Below are 19028 nucleotides of genomic sequence, written 5' to 3' on the forward strand. Positions count from 1 at the left end.
TCCCCCCACGCTCCCTGATCCCAGCTCCTGTTCACGATCTGGATTGCTGGTGGTACCGTATCGAGACTGCAGATTTGTAACTGCTTTTATTTATTTAATTTACCTTGCGCTGTTATTTATTTATTTAATTTGACTCGTGCTGTTATTTAATTATTTAATTTGACTCGCGCTGTTATTTAATTATTTAATTTGCATCACGCTGGGAACTGGTTTGTGCCCCCGGTGCCGTGGTGCATCTGCTGCCCCTGCCTTACTCTCCCTTTGACCCTCCATCTTTTTTACGTGTTCCCTGGCCCGCCCCTCCTCCCTGCTACCGCCTCCCAGCTGCTGCCCCTCCCACCCACGAATAGAGGGCTCCGTACCTCCTCTGACGCGCTGTGACCACCTGGACCTGATCCAGCACGGTCGCTCCCCCCACGCTCCCTGATCCCAGCTCCTGTTCACGATCTGGATTGCTGGTGGTACCGTATCGAGACTGCAGATTTGTAACAGCTTTTATTTATTTAATTTACCTCGCGCTGTTATTTATTTATTTAATTTGACTTGCGCTGTTATTTAATTATTTAATTTGACTCGCGCTGTTATTCAATTATTTAATTTGCATCACGCTGGAAACTGGTTTGTGCCCCCGGTGCCGTGGTGCATCTGCTGCCCCTGCCTTACTCTCCCTTTGACCCTCCATCTTGTTTACGTGTTCCCTGGCCCGCCCCTCCTCCCTGCTACCGCCTCCCAGCTGCTGCCCCTCCCACGCTCCGCCCCCTCCACTCTCCATTTATGTCAGATGTCCACACGCGCAGCGTCCACGCGCTACGGCCGCGCCGAAGGCGCGCCAAAGGTAAGCCCGTCTACGCCCGTCCGCGCCTGGACCGCGCCTAGCGCCAGACCCCCTGGCCCCCTTCCCTCCCACCCACCCCGCATTACTTACGATGCCACCACCCTCCTAGCCCTTAACCCCGGCCGACTCTCCAACTGCGCCCAAGCCGCCCCAGGCCAAACCCATGGACCCTTCTCTTGCAATTCCTGCAAGTTCGACTGCACCAAGACCAACTCCTCATCCACGAACACCAAACATAGCTCCGACACCAACCACCTTAAATGCATCCTGCTCAACACCCGATCGGTCCACAGGCACGCCATCGACCTCTGGAATCTACTAGACACCATTTCTCCCGACGTCGCCTTCCTAACAGAAACATGGATGAACGCCTCATCAGCCCCAGACATCACCATTGCCATCCCGGAAGGATTCAAGATCATCCGTAAGGACCGCATCGACCAAACAGGAGGAGGCATCGCCATCGTCCATAAGAACTCCATCCGCATCTCAACCAGCTCAGACGTCAACCTTACCAGCGCCGAACACCTTCACTTCCAGATCCACACCAACCCCAAGACCACACTCAGAGGCACACTCCTCTACCGACCTCCAGGACCCCGCGCACAATTTAGCGACGTTATCACGGACTTTATCACCCCACACGCCCTCCCCTCCGAGGAATACATTCTGCTGGGAGACCTCAACTTTCACCTGGAAAAGAACAATGATAGCAACGCCACCTCCCTCTTGGACAATCTCGCCAACCTCGGACTCAAACAACTTGTCTCTACGCCCACCCACACCGCAGGTCACACACTCGACCCTATCTTCACCTCCATCAAACATGTTTCCTTCAGTCACACCACTACTCTCCACTGGACGGACCACTGCTGCGTACCCTTTTTCTACAACAAGACCACAACTCACAACCATCCTCAACCTACTCTGCGAAGAAATTGGAACAAAATCACTATCGACCAGATCTCCTCATCCCTTCTTCAAAACCCCCCTACCCCTTACCCACTCCTCAAACCCCGACCAAGCAGCCATTAACCTCACCCAATGGCTATCCAGCAGCGCCGACATCCTAGCACCACTGAAAAAAACGTCAAATCAAACTTGGCAGCAAAAACGCCTCCTGGTTCAACGATGATCTTAAGAAATCGAAGAAACTCTGTCGCTCCCTCGAGAAGGCCTGGAAAAAAAACCCAAACACCAGCACTAGGGACGCCTTCAAAAACGCCACCCGCATACACCACCAATTAATCCGATCTGCCAAGAAAACCGCATTCAAAGACCGACTAGACAACAACGCCCACAACAGCAAGGAATTATTCAACATCGTCAAAGAATTTACCAACCCCTCAGCCAACTCCAACGACATCACCCCCTCTCAAGCCCTCTGCGACTCCCTAGCTTCGTTCTTCCACAACAAAATCGCAGACATCCACAACAGCTTCGACAACCGACCCGGAGACCAACCCACCCAACCTTCTGCAGGACCTTCACCCCCCCTGAACATCCTTAATGACTGGAACCCAATCTCCACTGAGGACACCATCCACCTGATGAACTCTATCCACTCAGGATCCCCCACAGACCCATGCCCTCACCACATCTTCAAAAAAGCAGACTCCATCATAGCACCACACCTCCGAGACGTCATCAACTGCTCCCTCAACTCCGCCTCCTTCCCGGATAGCTGGAAACACGCCGAACTCAGCGCCCTTCTGAAAAAACCCACAGCTGACCCCACCGAACTCAAAAACTACCGCCCCATCTCACTCCTTCCATTCCCGGCCAAAGTCATCGAGAAAGCCGTCAACAACCAGCTCGCCGCCTTCCTCGAAACCAACAAATCCCTCGACTCCTCACAGTCCGGCTTCCGAGCCAAACACAGCACCGAAACAGCCCTCATCGCTGCAACAGACGACATTCGAACTCTACTGGACAATGGAGACACAGTCGCCCTCATCCTCCTCGACCTCTCCGCGGCCTTCGACACAGTCTGCCATAGCACCCTTCTACAGCGCCTCAGTAACATCGGAATCCAAGGAAAAGCAGTGGAATGGATCACCTCGTTCCTCACCGGAAGAACCCAGAGAGTCCGCCTCCCACCATTCAAGTCAGAGGCCACTGAAGTCATCAGCGGCGTACCCCAAGGGTCCTCACTCAGTCCCACCCTCTTCAACGCATACATGAGCCCCCTCGCGGCCATCGCTCGCCAACACAACCTCAACATCATCTCCTACGCGGATGACACTCAACTGATCCTATCACTCACCAAAGACCCTAACACCGCCAAAACCAACCTACATGAAGGAATGAAAGAAGTAGCCGAGTGGATGAAGCACAGCCGTCTGAAACTGAACTCAGACAAAACAGAAGTCCTTATCTTAGGTACCTCCCCCTCCGCATGGGACGACTCTTGGTGGCCAGAGGCCCTTGGAAAAGCACCCATCCCGACGGACCACGCACGGAACCTGGGCGTCATCCTGGACTCCTCACTCTCTATGAACAGACAAGTCAACGCCGTTTCATCATCTTGCTTCAACATTCTTCGCATGCTCAAAAAAACATTTCGCTGGATCCCCACCGACACCAGAAAAACGATCACCCATGCTCTGGTTACCAGCCGCCTGAACTACGGAAACACCCTATACGCCGGTATCACCGCAAAACTCCAGAAAAAACTCCAACGCATCCAGAACGCATCAGCTAGAATCATACTAGACATCCCGCGTAAAGACCACATCTCTAACCACCTGAAAAACCTCCACTGGCTCCCCGTCAATAAGAGGATTACTTTCCGCCTCCTAACCCATGCACACAAAGCACTCTACGAACTTGGACCCGAATGCCTCAACACACGACTTTCCTTCTACACCCCCTCCCGCCAGCTACGATCCTCCAACCAAGCCTTTGCTACCGTACCTCGCATCAATAAAACCACCATGGGAGGTAGATCCTTCTCCTACCTCGCAGCTAAAACCTGGAACTCACTCCCCACTCACCTTCGTCTCACTAAGAACCACCTAGCATTCAGAAAGCAACTTAAAACTTGGATATTCGACAAGTAACTCCCCACCCTTCTTCAAGCGCCTTGAGACCCTCCGGGTATGTAGCGCGCTATATAAATTCTTTGACTTGACTTGACTTGACTGCTTACTTTGAGCTGGTGGTTGTGGGGAAGGATCCGGGAAACGATATCCGTCTGTGGTTCAGTGGATGCACTTTCCTTATTTCTGAATGCCAGGAAGCCGGCCATATTGAATGGGACTGTTTGCATTTCTTGATTGCTTTTACTGCAACAGAACTTCCAAATTGGTGCTTTTAGATCTATTTTCTTAAACAGATTATTGAACACGTGTTCCCTTATTTAGTTTATAAGGTTTTAGATTTCCAGCTTAGTAGGGGAGTGAGTGGTCCTTAAGATTGGTAAAGAGAAGGGTGATCAATTAACGCTCTTCCCAGGTTTGTGGCTACCTAGATATCAATTCAGTATTAACGTTGACGTATGCAAGTAGGACCATTCAACAATCAGTGAAATTCAAGACTTTTATGTTTTCAATCTGATGAGCCTGGTTTAGTATCTGGACAATACACCCACATTTTGACGTCACCAATGATTGTCTTTTTCTCTGCCATGGATTAGAAATGTTAACACAGTTTGAGTATTTAAGCCTGAAATATGGGGTTAAAGTTCTGAGATCGATAGATAATATTTAGCTGAGCAAAATGTTTGGTTAGGTAATGTGAAATACAGCTAAGCATTCAAAGGAGAAAATAATCAAAACCAGGATTTCTGAGGGTCCTGTCAGACATAAGAAATTATGAACGCATCAAAAATGACCCCACAGACAATTACGAATTGGGATTACCAGCATGATTGAAGAAGCATTAACACATGATTGGGTTATTAAGAAAGAAGGAGAATTCATGACCAATACCCAACCAATCGTGCCCTATTTTTTTGCGGGGATTCTGCTCATCCACAGAACTATGCACAGGAAACCAGGACCTCAGTGAATTGTGGTGTACCAAAAAACTCACCTCAGTACCCAGAACCCCTATCCAACTAGCATCAGCATCTCATTCGTTCTCCGTACTACACCGAAGCTACCAATGATTGGACAACCTGGAACAAGTGACTTCGGGTACTCTCAGGAATAGTAGGAATCAAGAACACTCTTTCGTTTTTATTCTCATACAAGTCCACAACGTGAGAAATTAGAGACTGTGTAGTTTAAAATGTTTATTTCAACTACCTGCTCTAAGATGCAGTATCTTTGCTAATATAAGTAAAAAGATGCATAAAATCAATACAATCCACATTGTTACAATTCCTTAAAATACAAAGGGAGAAATCATATTATAATCTTAGTGAAAACTAGGTCTATAGTGCCTTGTGTACCACCCTTTATTGGCTAGAAACTATGTATTATAATAATAGAAGATTTCTAGATTAAAACGGGGAACCCCATACCTCCAAAGTCAGGTGAAGTGAATCATATCCCAGATCAGCACAGCTCTTTGTCGATGGAAAGGTTTTTTCCAAGTGTCTCATGCATGCAATGCAATATTAAAAGCACTCGAGTTTCAGAAATGTGCTGTGTTACCATTGCGTCTCGAGCTTGAGCCGATCAACCTGCTTCAACAGCATACATTGTTATTTTAACCTTGAACACTTTGTGCAGACTTGAGGTCGCAGTGTGAGTCTAGAGATGTGAAAAACAGACCGTTCTCATGTGAAGGAAGCAGTTTGTCTTCGTAAAAACTGAGACAAATGTTGTTGTGTGCAAAAGCAGCAAAATGGTGTTTGAGCAACTAACTCACTTATGCTATCATAGCAATGTGTGCAGGCAAAACCGTATCCTCACTACGATTTCTATACTATCCCAAACATTCATAAGTCATTGGAAAACCCCCCAGGATGTCCCATTGTTTCTGGTATCGGATCCATCCTAGAACCACTTTCAGAATTTGCAGATGCCTTTCTACGCCCCCAAATACAAAAAACCCATACATATTCAAAGGATACGAAAGCAATACTTTGCCTACTCAAGTAACTCCACTTTGACCCTGCTCACAACTTCCTCATTGGCTTAGATGTATAGAGCCTATTCACGAGCTTACCACAAAAAGAAACCTAGATATCCTAGAGGAAACTCTATATGGAGCAGAATGGCCCTACCACACCACAAGGTATAGTCCTTGATTGCGGTAAATGGGCATCGATTGAGATTTTTTTCTGTATTGAGGACATCCTGTTCCGACAATGACATGGGACCAGCATGGGGAGTATCTATGCTCCAAGTGTGGCGGGATTGTACGTTTACCACTTAGAAGTACACAATATTTTGTCAGACAACAGCCCACACCGAGACAAAAATACTGGAATGGAAGCAGTACATTGACGATGTCCTTATGGTATGGAAAGGTGACAAATCTGAAGCAAAGGAGTTCCTCCAATGGCTTAACACCCTGGCTGCTTGAGAGATTTATTGTAAGGAAGCAATCTCGTAGGCAGATAGGGTTCTTCAAGACTTCTTTAATGACATAAATGTAGAAGGCAATACAGCGACATGAAGGCACATCCTCCGCCTTCCCTTCCAGTAACCGACTCCCTCCCACAGCATTCTCCCCGACATACATTCCACGCATTCCACACGAGAACATACACACACGCGCCTGCATACACATACACGCGCCATCCACACGAGACACACACGCGCACAACACATAACACGATACCACACACCCTCCTCCTCAAAAAGCTTAAGTACCCACAAACAGAATCATCCTAAACTGAAATCAGAAAACCGGACAGGCAACTTCCTTACTCTTTCACTACGGCGAAGACATTCATCATCAATGCCCAAATTAGAAGAAGAAGGTCCAGCATCGCCAACATCCCCAACACCATTACTAGGCTCACAATCGGTGCTACAACTACCTGCATTGCTAGATGACGCTAACCCTTTTACAAGACCAAAATCATCACCTAACAAATAACCGCTACACGACCCGCCATCATAATGTGCACCTACCACACCACTCCTCTCATTACAAAAACTCAATTGGCGAAAATTCCATCTTTTACCATCTTCTAATTCAACAGCACTACCAAAAACCTTTATTACCCTCAGGGGTTTAGACCACACACTTTCACCTTTCAATACTTTCCTAGGGTTCTTCACTCTAACCATCTGACCAATTCTAACTAAAGGCCAAGCACGTCTATTACCATGATACTGCTGGTTACGATCTTGGTACTTCTTAACCTCAGATCTGACTTTTTTATCAATATCCTTAGTGTTGCATTGCATCTTATCATTTCTTTTCCTCAACCACCAGGGTACCAACCCAGAGAATGGTTTCCTACCTCTCAAGATCTCAAAGGGTGTTTTCCCTGTAGCTGAATGGGGAGTGACGCGATAAGCAGTCAGCCTCTCTTGCAAAGCTTTCCTCCAAGGCAAACCTGCACTCAGTGCCAATTCAATCGCTTCCTTAACCACTTTGTTGAAGCGTTCAACTTGGCCGTTTCCTTCTGGGTGATATAATGATGATTTAATGTGTTTGATACCCATCACCAGTAAAAATTCATCCATCTTCTGTGATACAAATTGGGGACCATTGTCTGAAACTAATATTTCAGGAACACCCTCTCTCGAGAATACGTCCTCTAAAAATTCAATAACCACATCTGTTGACATCCCACTTACCATTCTTACCGCGGGCCATTTTGAATAATAATCAACCAGTACAATGGCATAACAGTCCATAGACGCCACAGCGGAAAAGGGCCCCATAAAGTCGATAGCAACCTTTTGCCACGGGTATTCGGGTAACTCCACCATAGTTAATGGTACGTTTAATGGTTTAACCACCTTATCACTAGTACTACAAATCTTGCAATCCCTTACCAATCGGTCCACCATGGAATCTACACCTGGCCACCAAAACCACTCTTTGACCCTCCTTTTAGAACTGGACATACCACCATGCCCTAAGTGGCTTTTCTCAGCAATATCTTTCCTTAAACCAATGGGAGGAACAATCCTGTCGCCTCTTAGAATAATATCATTGACAATACACAATTCATCTCTAATTTTAGAAAATGCAACACATTCACCACGTAAATTTGATTCTCTTGGCCAACCCTCGACTATAAAACGTTTGACCTCCTTCAAAACTACATCCTTCTCCATCTCATTCATCCAGGATGCTTCAGAAATACCACTAATGGCATCCTGAGTACTTACAAGAAATACAATCTTAGCAGTAAATGCTATTTCACAATCAGTATTGGTTTTGACCTCCTCAGAATCCACATTGGGTAATCTGGATAAACCGTCCGCTACTACATTATCTTTACCTGGAATGTATTCTATGTCGAAACTAAACATCTGCAGCTTTGAAGCTAAGCGAGCTAACCTTGGAGTTAAATTTTTTCCTCCCTCAGGTCTTAAAATGTTCACCAATGGTTTGTGATCAGTGCAAATTTTAAACTTCCTCCCCCACACATACATTCGAAATCTTTCAGCTGCCCATGAAGCAGCCAACAATTCTTTCTCTATTACGGAATAATTCCGCTCCGCCTGGGTCAAAGTGCGTGAAGCATATGCTACCACCCATTTTTCAGCCTTGACTCGTTGGGAAAACACAGCACCAATTCCATAACCAGACGCATCCACAGATAACACACATTCAGCCGTTGGTAAAAAAGGTTTCAGACAAGGAGTAGTAACTATCTCCTTCTTCACTTTCTCAAAACATGTCTTTTGTTGCTCACCCCATGTAAATACTACGCCTTTTTTTAATAATGATCTCAAAGGTTCAACCTTTGAAGCATAGTTCTCAATAAAACGTGAATAAAATTCTGTGAGTCCAAGGAATGACATCAATTGTTCTCTGCTAGTAGGCTCCGGAACAGCTAAAATAGCGTCTACATGACTGATTTTAGGTCGAATGCCATCCTTAGATATTACATGTCCTAAGTATTCAACTTCAGATTTCCCAAATACACATTTCTCATTTTTAATAGTTAGCCCACTTCTTCTCAATGCATCTAAAACCTCGAATAAACTCTTATCGTGACATTCTTTGTCTTTCCCATATATCAAAATGTCGTCTTGAAACACCTTAGCATTTTCAATACCTTGTAAAACTCTGCACATTTCCCTTTGGAACACGGCAGATGCACTGGCGAGACCAAATGGCATCCGTTTATACCTAAACATTCCTTCTGTAGTGATGAAGGCAGTGCAATGTTTGGAATCATCCTCTAACACAATTTGGTGGTATGCACTGGTTAAGTCTATCTTGGAAAACCAAGATGAGCCACCAACAGAGGATGTAAGTTCCTGCAGATTAGGAAGAGGAAATGTGTCCACCCAGATAGCTTCATTTAAACACCTTAGGTCCACACACAGTCGTAAATCGCCATTAGATTTAAGCGAAATGACGACTGGCGAAACCCAATCTGAGCTTTCAACAGGTTCGACAATACCATCACTACACAGTTTCTTAAGTATCTCACCTAATTTCTCTCTATAGCTGATGGGAACATTTCTAAGTTTTTGTCGAATAGGACATGCACCTTCTCTTAATATTATTTTGTGCTTGAACCCAACCATTTTGCCGATCCCATTCGAAAATACATCCGGAAATTTTTCTTGTAGGTTTGAGTAAGCATTATTCTCAACGCATTCATCTTGAATAGAGTACACAGGACATTCCCGTCTGGGGTCGATTTTCATGCCCAAATCAAAAATGTGTGGCCATCCCAAAATAGTCGCACCTTTGTCGGCCACATAAATTTTACCCTGGCACGAATTACAGCCAAAGGTTATTTTAGCAATTATGAACCCTTCTAAAGGTATTTTATGCCCAGTGTAACTACCAGGACGTACATCAGGACCTAATAATGGTCTGGTAGGCCAAAGAGATTTAAACAAATCCATGCCCATAATGGTGTACCATGCACAAGAATCTACCATGACCTTTACTTCCAAACCATCAATATTGACAAGGCATGATGGTAGTTTTTTTACCTTATTTGTCCCTTTAACAGATTCGTCCTGTATACTACATACATCGCCTACAACGTGGAAAGCATCATCTTGATTATTAGCATGGACACAATTAATGTCGTCTTGCTCATCATTTTGTAAATATTTAACTTTAGCTTTAAAATTCCGACAAACTCTAGTAAAATGTCCCTTTTTTTTACAATTAGTGCATATTTTGTCGAGAGCCGGACACCACTTATAGTTTGCTAGATGAGTCGAAGACCCACATCTAAAACACGCAAACTTTTTTAGTTCATTAGTTTTCTCATAAGTTTTTTCATTTCCCTTTTTATTAGAATAAGATGAATAACTAGTCATCTTACTATCAGTCTTGGGTTTATAATTATCAACCTTATTCACTGCATTGATTGATGTAGAATCAATATCATTTTTTTCATTTCTAACCTCACGAATGCATTGGTCAGAAATTTCTACACCTCTGGCAACTTCAATAGCATTTTTCAATGAAGTACTCCCAGATGACCATAATTTCTCCTGAATTTTTTTGGATTTGGTCTTCATAAGGATCTGGTCTCGCAAAACTTGATCGTACGTGATAGTTTCAAATTCACAGGTGACTGCTAAACCCCTTAAAGCTGAAACAAACTGATCAATTGACTCATCACTTTTTTGAGCTCTTGAATAAAACTTAAACCTTTCCATCACTACAAATTTTTGAACTCCCTTACACCTACAGCACCTAACCTATGTTTAAGTAATGATACCTTCCTATCTTGAGAAGATTCTTCTTCAGCTAACACTTCAACATAAGCCTCAAACATATCAATCCATAAATCCCATGCAATAGGAGATTCACCAGACTCCGCCAAAAAAAATGGAGGTGGATGAATTGAAGACATTACAATTACTAATTTAACACTTGAGAGAAAAAAAAAATGAAAATAAATAATAATAAAAAAAAATTCCTCTGTAAATACTTGTGCAAAAAGTTCACCAAAGTCCAAGCTAATATGACTTTTTCTTGTACAAAAAGTTCACCAAAGTTAATATAATGTTGAATTTGTAGTGTTAAAATTGTACATAAGATAGTACTAGTAATTTAAAAATTGAAAAACGATGTTAAAATGAGTCATATGAATGTTACCAACAACGTAGGTCAACTGGTATGGTTAGCGTTGAATTTGCTGATAACGTAGTAATTTGTGTCCATTTGAAATATCAATCAGAAATTGAACGCGTTAATCTGGACGCGTACGCGGTGAAGTGCTCCTCTGTTGTTGTGTAAATTTGCCGCGTTGCTACGATACATCCAAAATGGTTACACGTATACGTGATGACAATATCACGTGGTGATGACGATTGGCTACGCGAAGGCATCAGCTACGGGAAGTCAGGAGGTTCACAGTGATGATCCGCACGCGCAGACTGATTGACGAGGCAATTTAAAAGATGCACCATGCGTTGCCGAAGCTCGTTGCAATAAGGTAACCTTTCCTCAGTATACCAGTTTCCTGTACAGTTATATAAATTGTTACTCACAGTTAATGGACATTTCTCCTATTGAAGTTGAAATTGGTTGCAAGTAAGCGTTGAATACTCCAACGGAAACGAAGAAGAAAAAGAATTTTTTTTTTTTAAAGAAAATCAATGTCGCTGCTGCCGTATCCCGCTCGTCGCCACGTATTGTAAGGAAGCAATCTCGTAGGCAGATTGGGTTCTTCAAGACTTCTTTAATGACATAAATGTAGAAGGCAATACAGCGACATGAAGGCACATCCTCCGCCTTCCCTTCCAGTAACCGACTCCCTCCCACAGCATTCTCCCCGACATACATTCCACGCATTCCACACGAGAACATACACACACGCACCTGCATACACATACACGCGCCATCCACACGAGACACACACGCGCACAACACATAACACGATACCACAAGATTCCTCTCCTGTGCTGGGCCCTAATAGAAATGGGTGTGGTCATGACAAGCTCAGCTCGTCATGAGCACCCGAGCACTGTGCCTCATGACGAGCTGAGCTCGTCATGAGCACCGAAGGGGTTAATATACAGGACCCATTCCTAAAATTCACACACACCATGAGCAGATCAGAATTGGTGTTCCTAGATCTCAACATCTATGCAGCAGAATGGACTCTTAAGACTACCACTCACTTTAAACCCACTGCCAAGAACTGACTTCTGCTTTATGACAGTTTTCACCATCGCCACCTGGAAGAAAACCTCCCTTTGGCCAATTTCTCTGGCTCAGGAGGAATTGCTCAGAAATAAGGGATTATTAAATATAGGCAAAAGGCCTATCTGAAAAACTCCAGATAAAAATACACTGTTAAACCATCAATAAAGCAATGAAAAGAGCAGCCAATAATCACAGGGATGCTCTTCTGGAAACATATGAAAAAGAGAACATAGAAAAAGACCCATCTGTATGACAACATTTAACATAATATTGAATAAAGTCTCCAAGATAGTAAGAAAGCACTGGAGAATTCTCAACAGTGGGAAACTAAATAGAAGAGGCAAGAACCTCCGAGACATCCTAGTACACACTCGCCCAAAATCCCAACTCAAGAATAAACTACAGGTAACAGGAACGTTACCCACAGGCCATCACCCATGTGGCAACTGCAGTGTGTGCCACCTAACTGCTACCACGAAGAAGGTGACTTTCAACACAGGAACAACTTGGGAATTAAGAAAGTTCACCACATGCAACAGCTCAGGGGTGATATACATGATCACATGTATCTGTAACCTAGACTATGTAGACATGACTACTAGAAAGATCAGCACGAGAATATGTGAGCACTGTAGCAACATCAGGTGCCACAGGGCAAGCACACGGAAGACAGCGCACTTTAATGAAAAGAAACACACCCCAAATGACAATCAATAGGTAGTATTAGAACATATGACACACTGTGACAATTTAGAACAGAAGCTCTTGGAAAAAGAACAAAGCTGGGTGTTCAAGTTGCACCATACAGATACGATAGGCCTGAATGATAATATCCCATGGGGACAGTTCAATGGTTGTAGAGTAGGCTCTGCCCCCTTTATAGGTGAAGTTAAAGCGGGGCAGGCCAGCAAACCCACATCCGAAGACCGGAGGGAGTGCCCTGGCACGTAATTTACCAGGCATTCCTTAATATATACTGGGGCCAGACAGTGGATGGCTTTGCGGGAAATGCTCTATCACTAGATTACACCTTTTGGATACCCTGTCATCTATGGTGATGTTTGAGGGGAACCCTGAAATTGACATTCACTAGATAATTCAAATAAAAAACTTCACTTTGTCCAAATCATGTTTGCAGGCTAGGTATGTATTGTAGAGACTGAATTTTAAGAAATATTTTTGAAAAGTATTTCGCACCAGAGAATTTAGACAAAATATCATCAATGCGAGGGAGGGGGTGTGAATCTACCTACATCTCCTTGTTTTAACTGCGTAGGTCAATGCAAACTCTAAGTCTCCCATCCTTTTTACACGTTACGACCAATGGAGATAACCAAAGGGAGGATTCAATAGGTTCAATGACCCCTGATTTACACATTTTCTTTAGTTCAGCTGATAAATCATCCCTGACACTAAAAAGGTACATTGCGTAACTTGTGTTTATTTGGCAGTGCACCCTCTTGAACCTTGATTAAATGCTTGAAACCAATAATACATGCTAAACTTTCTCCAAAAACAATTGGAAATTTGCAAAACCAACAGTTTTTTATTTCACCTTTTGAATGCTCATCCACCACAGAAACTTGTTCCAAAGTACCAGGTCTAAGCGTCATCCCAAATAATCCTTGGTGGTACCACCCTAGAATATTAAGACCCTTCTTTGCAAGATAGACTTTCCCTTGTATGTGTCTATCCTTGAATACAAGGGAGGTTTCAAAAAAACCTGATAGCTCAATTTTCCTCACCTCTTAAGAAACAGGACTCCTGTCCAGAGGATTGAGGGGTTTGTCACACCAAGTTTTTTCAAACAACTCATCAGTGATCATTGTCATACGAGCACAAGAATCTACTAAAAGATGGAGGGGTTTAGCAACCATAACAATCTCAACAATAGGATCAACACAGTCTTCCGAATCATCCTTGACAACCACAACTAGATCAGTTAATGAATGAACAACTTCACATGCTACATCCGATCTATCTTTACCGTCATACACCACACTCACACTTCCCTTAAAACTACACACTTTAGCAAAATTCCCCTGCTTACCACATTTGTGACAGGATGCACTCCTGGCTGGAAAAATCTTAGCAGTGGGAAAATGAGAATGAAAACCACATTTACTACACATATTCTTTGAGAATCAAACCTTCTTCTCATTTTTTCCAGGAACAAACCTAGTACTTCTCGATTCAATTTGGGGTTGTCACCAATAGATTGTGCTTTGTCATTTTTGCCTTTACTCTCCTTAATAGCTCCTATAGCATCCTTCTCTGGTTTCAACTCCTGCAATGCTTTTTGCAAAAGTTAAATGCTCTTAACAATAGATATTGTTTCTTGTAACAAAGGATTCTTTAGGGTGAGAAGTTTTTCTTGAACCTTTTTATCATTAGATTGTACAACGATCTGATCACAAATAAGTTGTGAATTAAAGTGTTCAAATTCACATTCTGACGCAAGTATGCGCAGAGCTGCTACATAAGATACAATACTCTCATCCTTGTCTTGTTGCCAAGTTAAAAATATATGTCTGGCTATAACAAGACTACTTTATACGTCAAACTGTTTCTGCAGCATACCAACAGCTTGTTGAAACTCATCTAGTTCATCCTCCCCCAGAACTACTTGTAAAGGAGGAAGATGCTCCAAAACTGCTTGTCCCTCAAGCCCCAGGTTGTGTTCAAGAATTAAACGTTTTCTCTGTGCACTAAACCTATTAACCCCATAGCGCCTAGATATTTTTCAAAAGCCCTATACCAAACCTTCCACTTAACTGGGGGTTCACCTGGAAGCTGTAAAAATGGGGGGGGGGAGGTTGTACATTTTGCATTGTGAAAATATAGTAACAAAATCTGAAGAGAACTACAAATAGAAAACACACATGTAAGTCACAAATGGTATGAATTGCATATTACTATTTTTAAATTAAAAATAGAATAATAAGTATATTTATAAGTCCACCTGCAATTTAAAAAACAATAAAAACAGGATAGCGTCCAATCAGAAAAAAAATCTAATGGTGCAATATAAAAGCCAAGTCAAATATATATTTATTATGGCCAACATGGCCCAAAAAGTACACATATTGCAGCAGACATAGGTTTAAAACTGTTTTACAAATAAGACTGTGTTTAAAATCTAGTACAACAAGGTAAGAAATGCATCATGGGAAGCATATTAAAATAAAATGTGAATTTCATTTCAAAGTGCACAGTGCCTTATAGTAGTAGTTAGTTTAATCTATTGATGGTTTCCATTTCTATACGTGATCCCCCTGATCAGAGATGGACAGTTTGGGCCTGGCCCGAAATAGGGAATAATAGTGCTTCATCAATTGGTGGGGTATATTTCCACACAGTTCATCATGTAAACCCACATTTAGCACTTTTCTATTTGCATAGCTGGAGATTTAAGATAAACCCTTCTCGCACACCACAGTGAGAACAAGAACCCCGCCACACAGTAGACGATTGGGATACTAGAGTCAGTTTTAAATATCCTGTAAATTTCACTGCAATGTCTACTGCCTAAGTTCCTGGAGATCTGGACTAGCCATCTCTTTCTCATGTTGCTATACCCCGGGCACCCAAAAAAACCATGAAGTTCGGATTCCTCGGGGTGGTTGCACGCTGGGCAACCCTCCTCGTTCTGTGGCTTCCATTTGGAGGTCACAGAACGTAAGGGCAAGACTCCGAATCTGAACTGCAGGTACAACTTTCTGGCCATTGGGGGTTTGATCAAGTCAATAGCTCTTTCAAATACTGGGGTATCCTTTATCTCCAGAAAGTTTAGAGTTGATTTGCATAGGTTAGGATTAGCGAGCATCAAGGATGATCTATAGTCCTTATAAATGATCTTTAGTTGGTTTTTTGAGATGCGGGGACAGGCTTCCCCCAGGTCAGACCAGCAATCCCCCAACCCCATTCTAGTTAGTAAGCATTTAACATGGGAGAGCCACGGAAGCCTAGTAGCTCCACTCATTTTTAGTACTTCTGACAATTCCTCTCTGTACGGTATAAGCTCCGAGGTTGACCATAAGCGTCTCCAATTTAAGAGTGGTCTAAAGGATAAGATCGCCTCCATTTCGGTCAACCCCAGGTCTAAGCGGAGAGGAGTTAAGCGGGTGCTACGTGGCAGTCTGAAGAGATTTCGAATGCATTGATTCTCAGTCTGTATTAAGGATTTTGGCCTACAGTAGCCCCAAAATTCTGCTCCATATAGAGCCCCCCCGCAAGCCTGGATTTTATAGATCTCCAACTCCGGGCTCACTATACTCCTGCTGGTATTATTGAATACCTTCAATATTCCACCGGTTGATTGTGCTAACTTTAAAGATGATTTCCCTATGTGGGCCCCCCAATCCATAGTGTCCATAATAGTGATACCTAAATATTCGAAGGATGTCACTCTTTCTAAGGGTTCCTTATTTAAAACAGGGTTGGGACGTGTACTCCTTGGTTTATTAAAAAACATAAATTTCGTCTTCTGGAGAAATATACTTTTGTTGATGATAGCCACTTTCATCTTCTTCTGAGAATCTTCTTTTTGTGGCACAACACTAAAACAGGCAATAACTTAGATAGATCTCCAGATAAGACGCATTACTGTCACAATCTGTTTTGTTTTTTCCTTTTCTTTGCACTATATATCCGTGCCCAAGCTCCTCGGTATTTTGAAGAAAAACTGCCTTGAACTAACTTAAATGGCTCCTAACGCCTCAACACTGATTCATCATGTTCACTTCAAGTTTGCTTTTCTTGAATTCTTCACTTCTTGAATGATGTTTTGACTGTCACCACAATGAGCTACACACTGCCGGCTGTCCCTTAAAATGACTGTTTGACACACATTCATGGCTCTGGAACGCAGCGTGCGATTGATGCACCAGGAACGTACAGAGCAGATAAAGGAAAGATGTAATCACAATGCTGAAGAACAGCGTTGTACACAATGCGCTTGCGCTGATGACGTAAGCTCCAATCACCAATACTGCCTGATCTTTCTACAACGTCATCAGTAGTCTGGGACCACAGTAAGGGAACGACCTTTGGCTTTAAGAACCTTGCAGCCAATGTATCCATTTCAAGTCCACTCTCAGTCTGTTTTGCTCCAGATTCCTTGTCTAACTTCCCTTATCTAACTCAACTTCATTGAACTTCATCTGCCTGTATCCCACATTGTGTGTGTTTCTCCTTTAATCCCCTTTTGTCCGATTTGCTCTTCATTAGTTGTTATCTTGTCTGTAACTTCAATCTTGCAATCATGGCCACCATCTTGGAGCGGGAGCCTGAGATGCAGTTTTAAGTAGGTAACCCCTCTTCATTTTACAATTCCTATCCAGATCATCCACCCCTCAAATCCGATCTGAAACAGCAATAGCCAGTTAATCTTGATGCTGTTCTCTTCCAGACCTGCCCATTTCTAGATAATTAACTTCAATACCACTCCCCAGACCAACCATTCTCAATCTGATTATCTGTAATGCCTTCCATCCACACCATTTTGTACGACCTTTAATGACACTATTCCTGTTTGGATATTACTCTGGTTAGGCACTCTTGCTGTAAGCCACTCACCATTCTGAGACTTCCTTTCTAAATTATGTCTCAGCTGTATACTTACAGTGCACTGTCTCCATACGCCTCATGAACTTGTAAAGTATCTAAGCATCAGGCACTGTCCTATATCAAATAAACTGCATGCAAAGCTACCAGTCCAGCATATTATCCTTTGTTCCTTGCCTGCACCAAAGCACCAAACGTCATTGCCAGAAAATATGTAACTCTCAACATTTCAATCACCACACCTACACAGCTCTTCTTGCCAAATCCCTTGAACTTTCACAGCCAAAACAGCAACAATATCATTAAAATAGGAAAATGCTGTCTCAAAAGCATAATTATGACCGCATCACCCTGAGTATTCCTCTCGAATAACTCTCACACCATCTACAAGAGCATGTTCTTTATGACTACCTACATCCAGTAACACAGCAGCATGTACAGCATCTTTGACGTGTTTACATGATCATCCCAAATCATCTCATGGTTCTCAAGGTATGTAATAACACACAAACAGACAGCAACAATATGTGCTGCATAACTCTCTCCAGCCAGCATAAAATAATGAGACTAAAACTACTTGAACAGCCACACGTTCTGCAAGGGCAGCCCATATCAATGGAAGATGTCTGCTATACAAATACTTAACATAATATAATTGGTGTTTCAAGGCTGCACACTTTGAAGATTCACAAGCTGTTTTCATTGTTATATAATGTCACTCACCTAATTTTAGGCATTCCAGAGATGCCTGCGGCCACCCTTTAGTTGAGGAGGAGGATGCAAAGTAATAACAGTGAGCCCGGAAGGGAATCCAAGATTTGGAAAGAGTTTCTGGACAATTTCCAGGATGCTGTGGAGGCTCAGTTGGAGCAACATCTGTTGGTAAATGAAAATATTTCTATGAAAAGTTGTTCATGGATGCCCAGTATTTAATTCCAAACCATTCATTCATCGTTGTTATGGTATACAAGGAATAATTTTCTTGCATACCATGGGCTGAGCCCTTTCAATACTCAAACTCTGGATATATACACCCAAGAATATCCAAAAGGTCTAATAAACAGAAACAATGTGATGCCTTATATATTTACTGCTATTTGTAATTCCGCCCTAAACCGCAGCAGAAAAGGGGCGAGCTGCAGGAAAGCCACTGTAAAAGCTGGCAGCCAACTTGAGATGTATTGGGACACTTTTTTATGTTAAAAACACAAAATGTGATTGGAGGAATGCGTGCAATTTGTAACAACTAGTATTCTCTTGGGGTAGCATTACAAACCAGTGTTCTTTTGGCCATTGCCAACTAGAGACCCCCAGAAATGGGGGTCTATAGTTGGTAATGGTGTGCACCGTTGTCCAAGTCGGGACCCTTGTATTGTACCTAGTCAGGGTAAGGGGGATACACTTCTAAAATAAC

General features: G+C 42.9%; 1 protein-coding gene across 1 annotated transcript in view; it reads right to left on the minus strand.

Moving 5' to 3' along the window:
* LOC147688870 (macrophage mannose receptor 1-like) overlaps nt 1-19028 on the minus strand; it is a 758166-nt gene that overhangs the window by 70687 nt on the left and 668451 nt on the right. Inside the window, exon 26 of the mRNA XM_086941771.1 lies at nt 18338-18490. Coding sequence (XP_086797897.1) covers nt 18338-18490 — 153 coding nt within the window. The remainder of the gene's footprint in view (nt 1-18337; nt 18491-19028) is intronic.

The sequence above is a fragment of the Lissotriton vulgaris genome, chromosome 10, assembly GCF_964263255.1.
Source record: "Lissotriton vulgaris chromosome 10, aLisVul1.2, whole genome shotgun sequence".
Classification (NCBI taxonomy): domain Eukaryota; kingdom Metazoa; phylum Chordata; class Amphibia; order Caudata; family Salamandridae; genus Lissotriton; species Lissotriton vulgaris.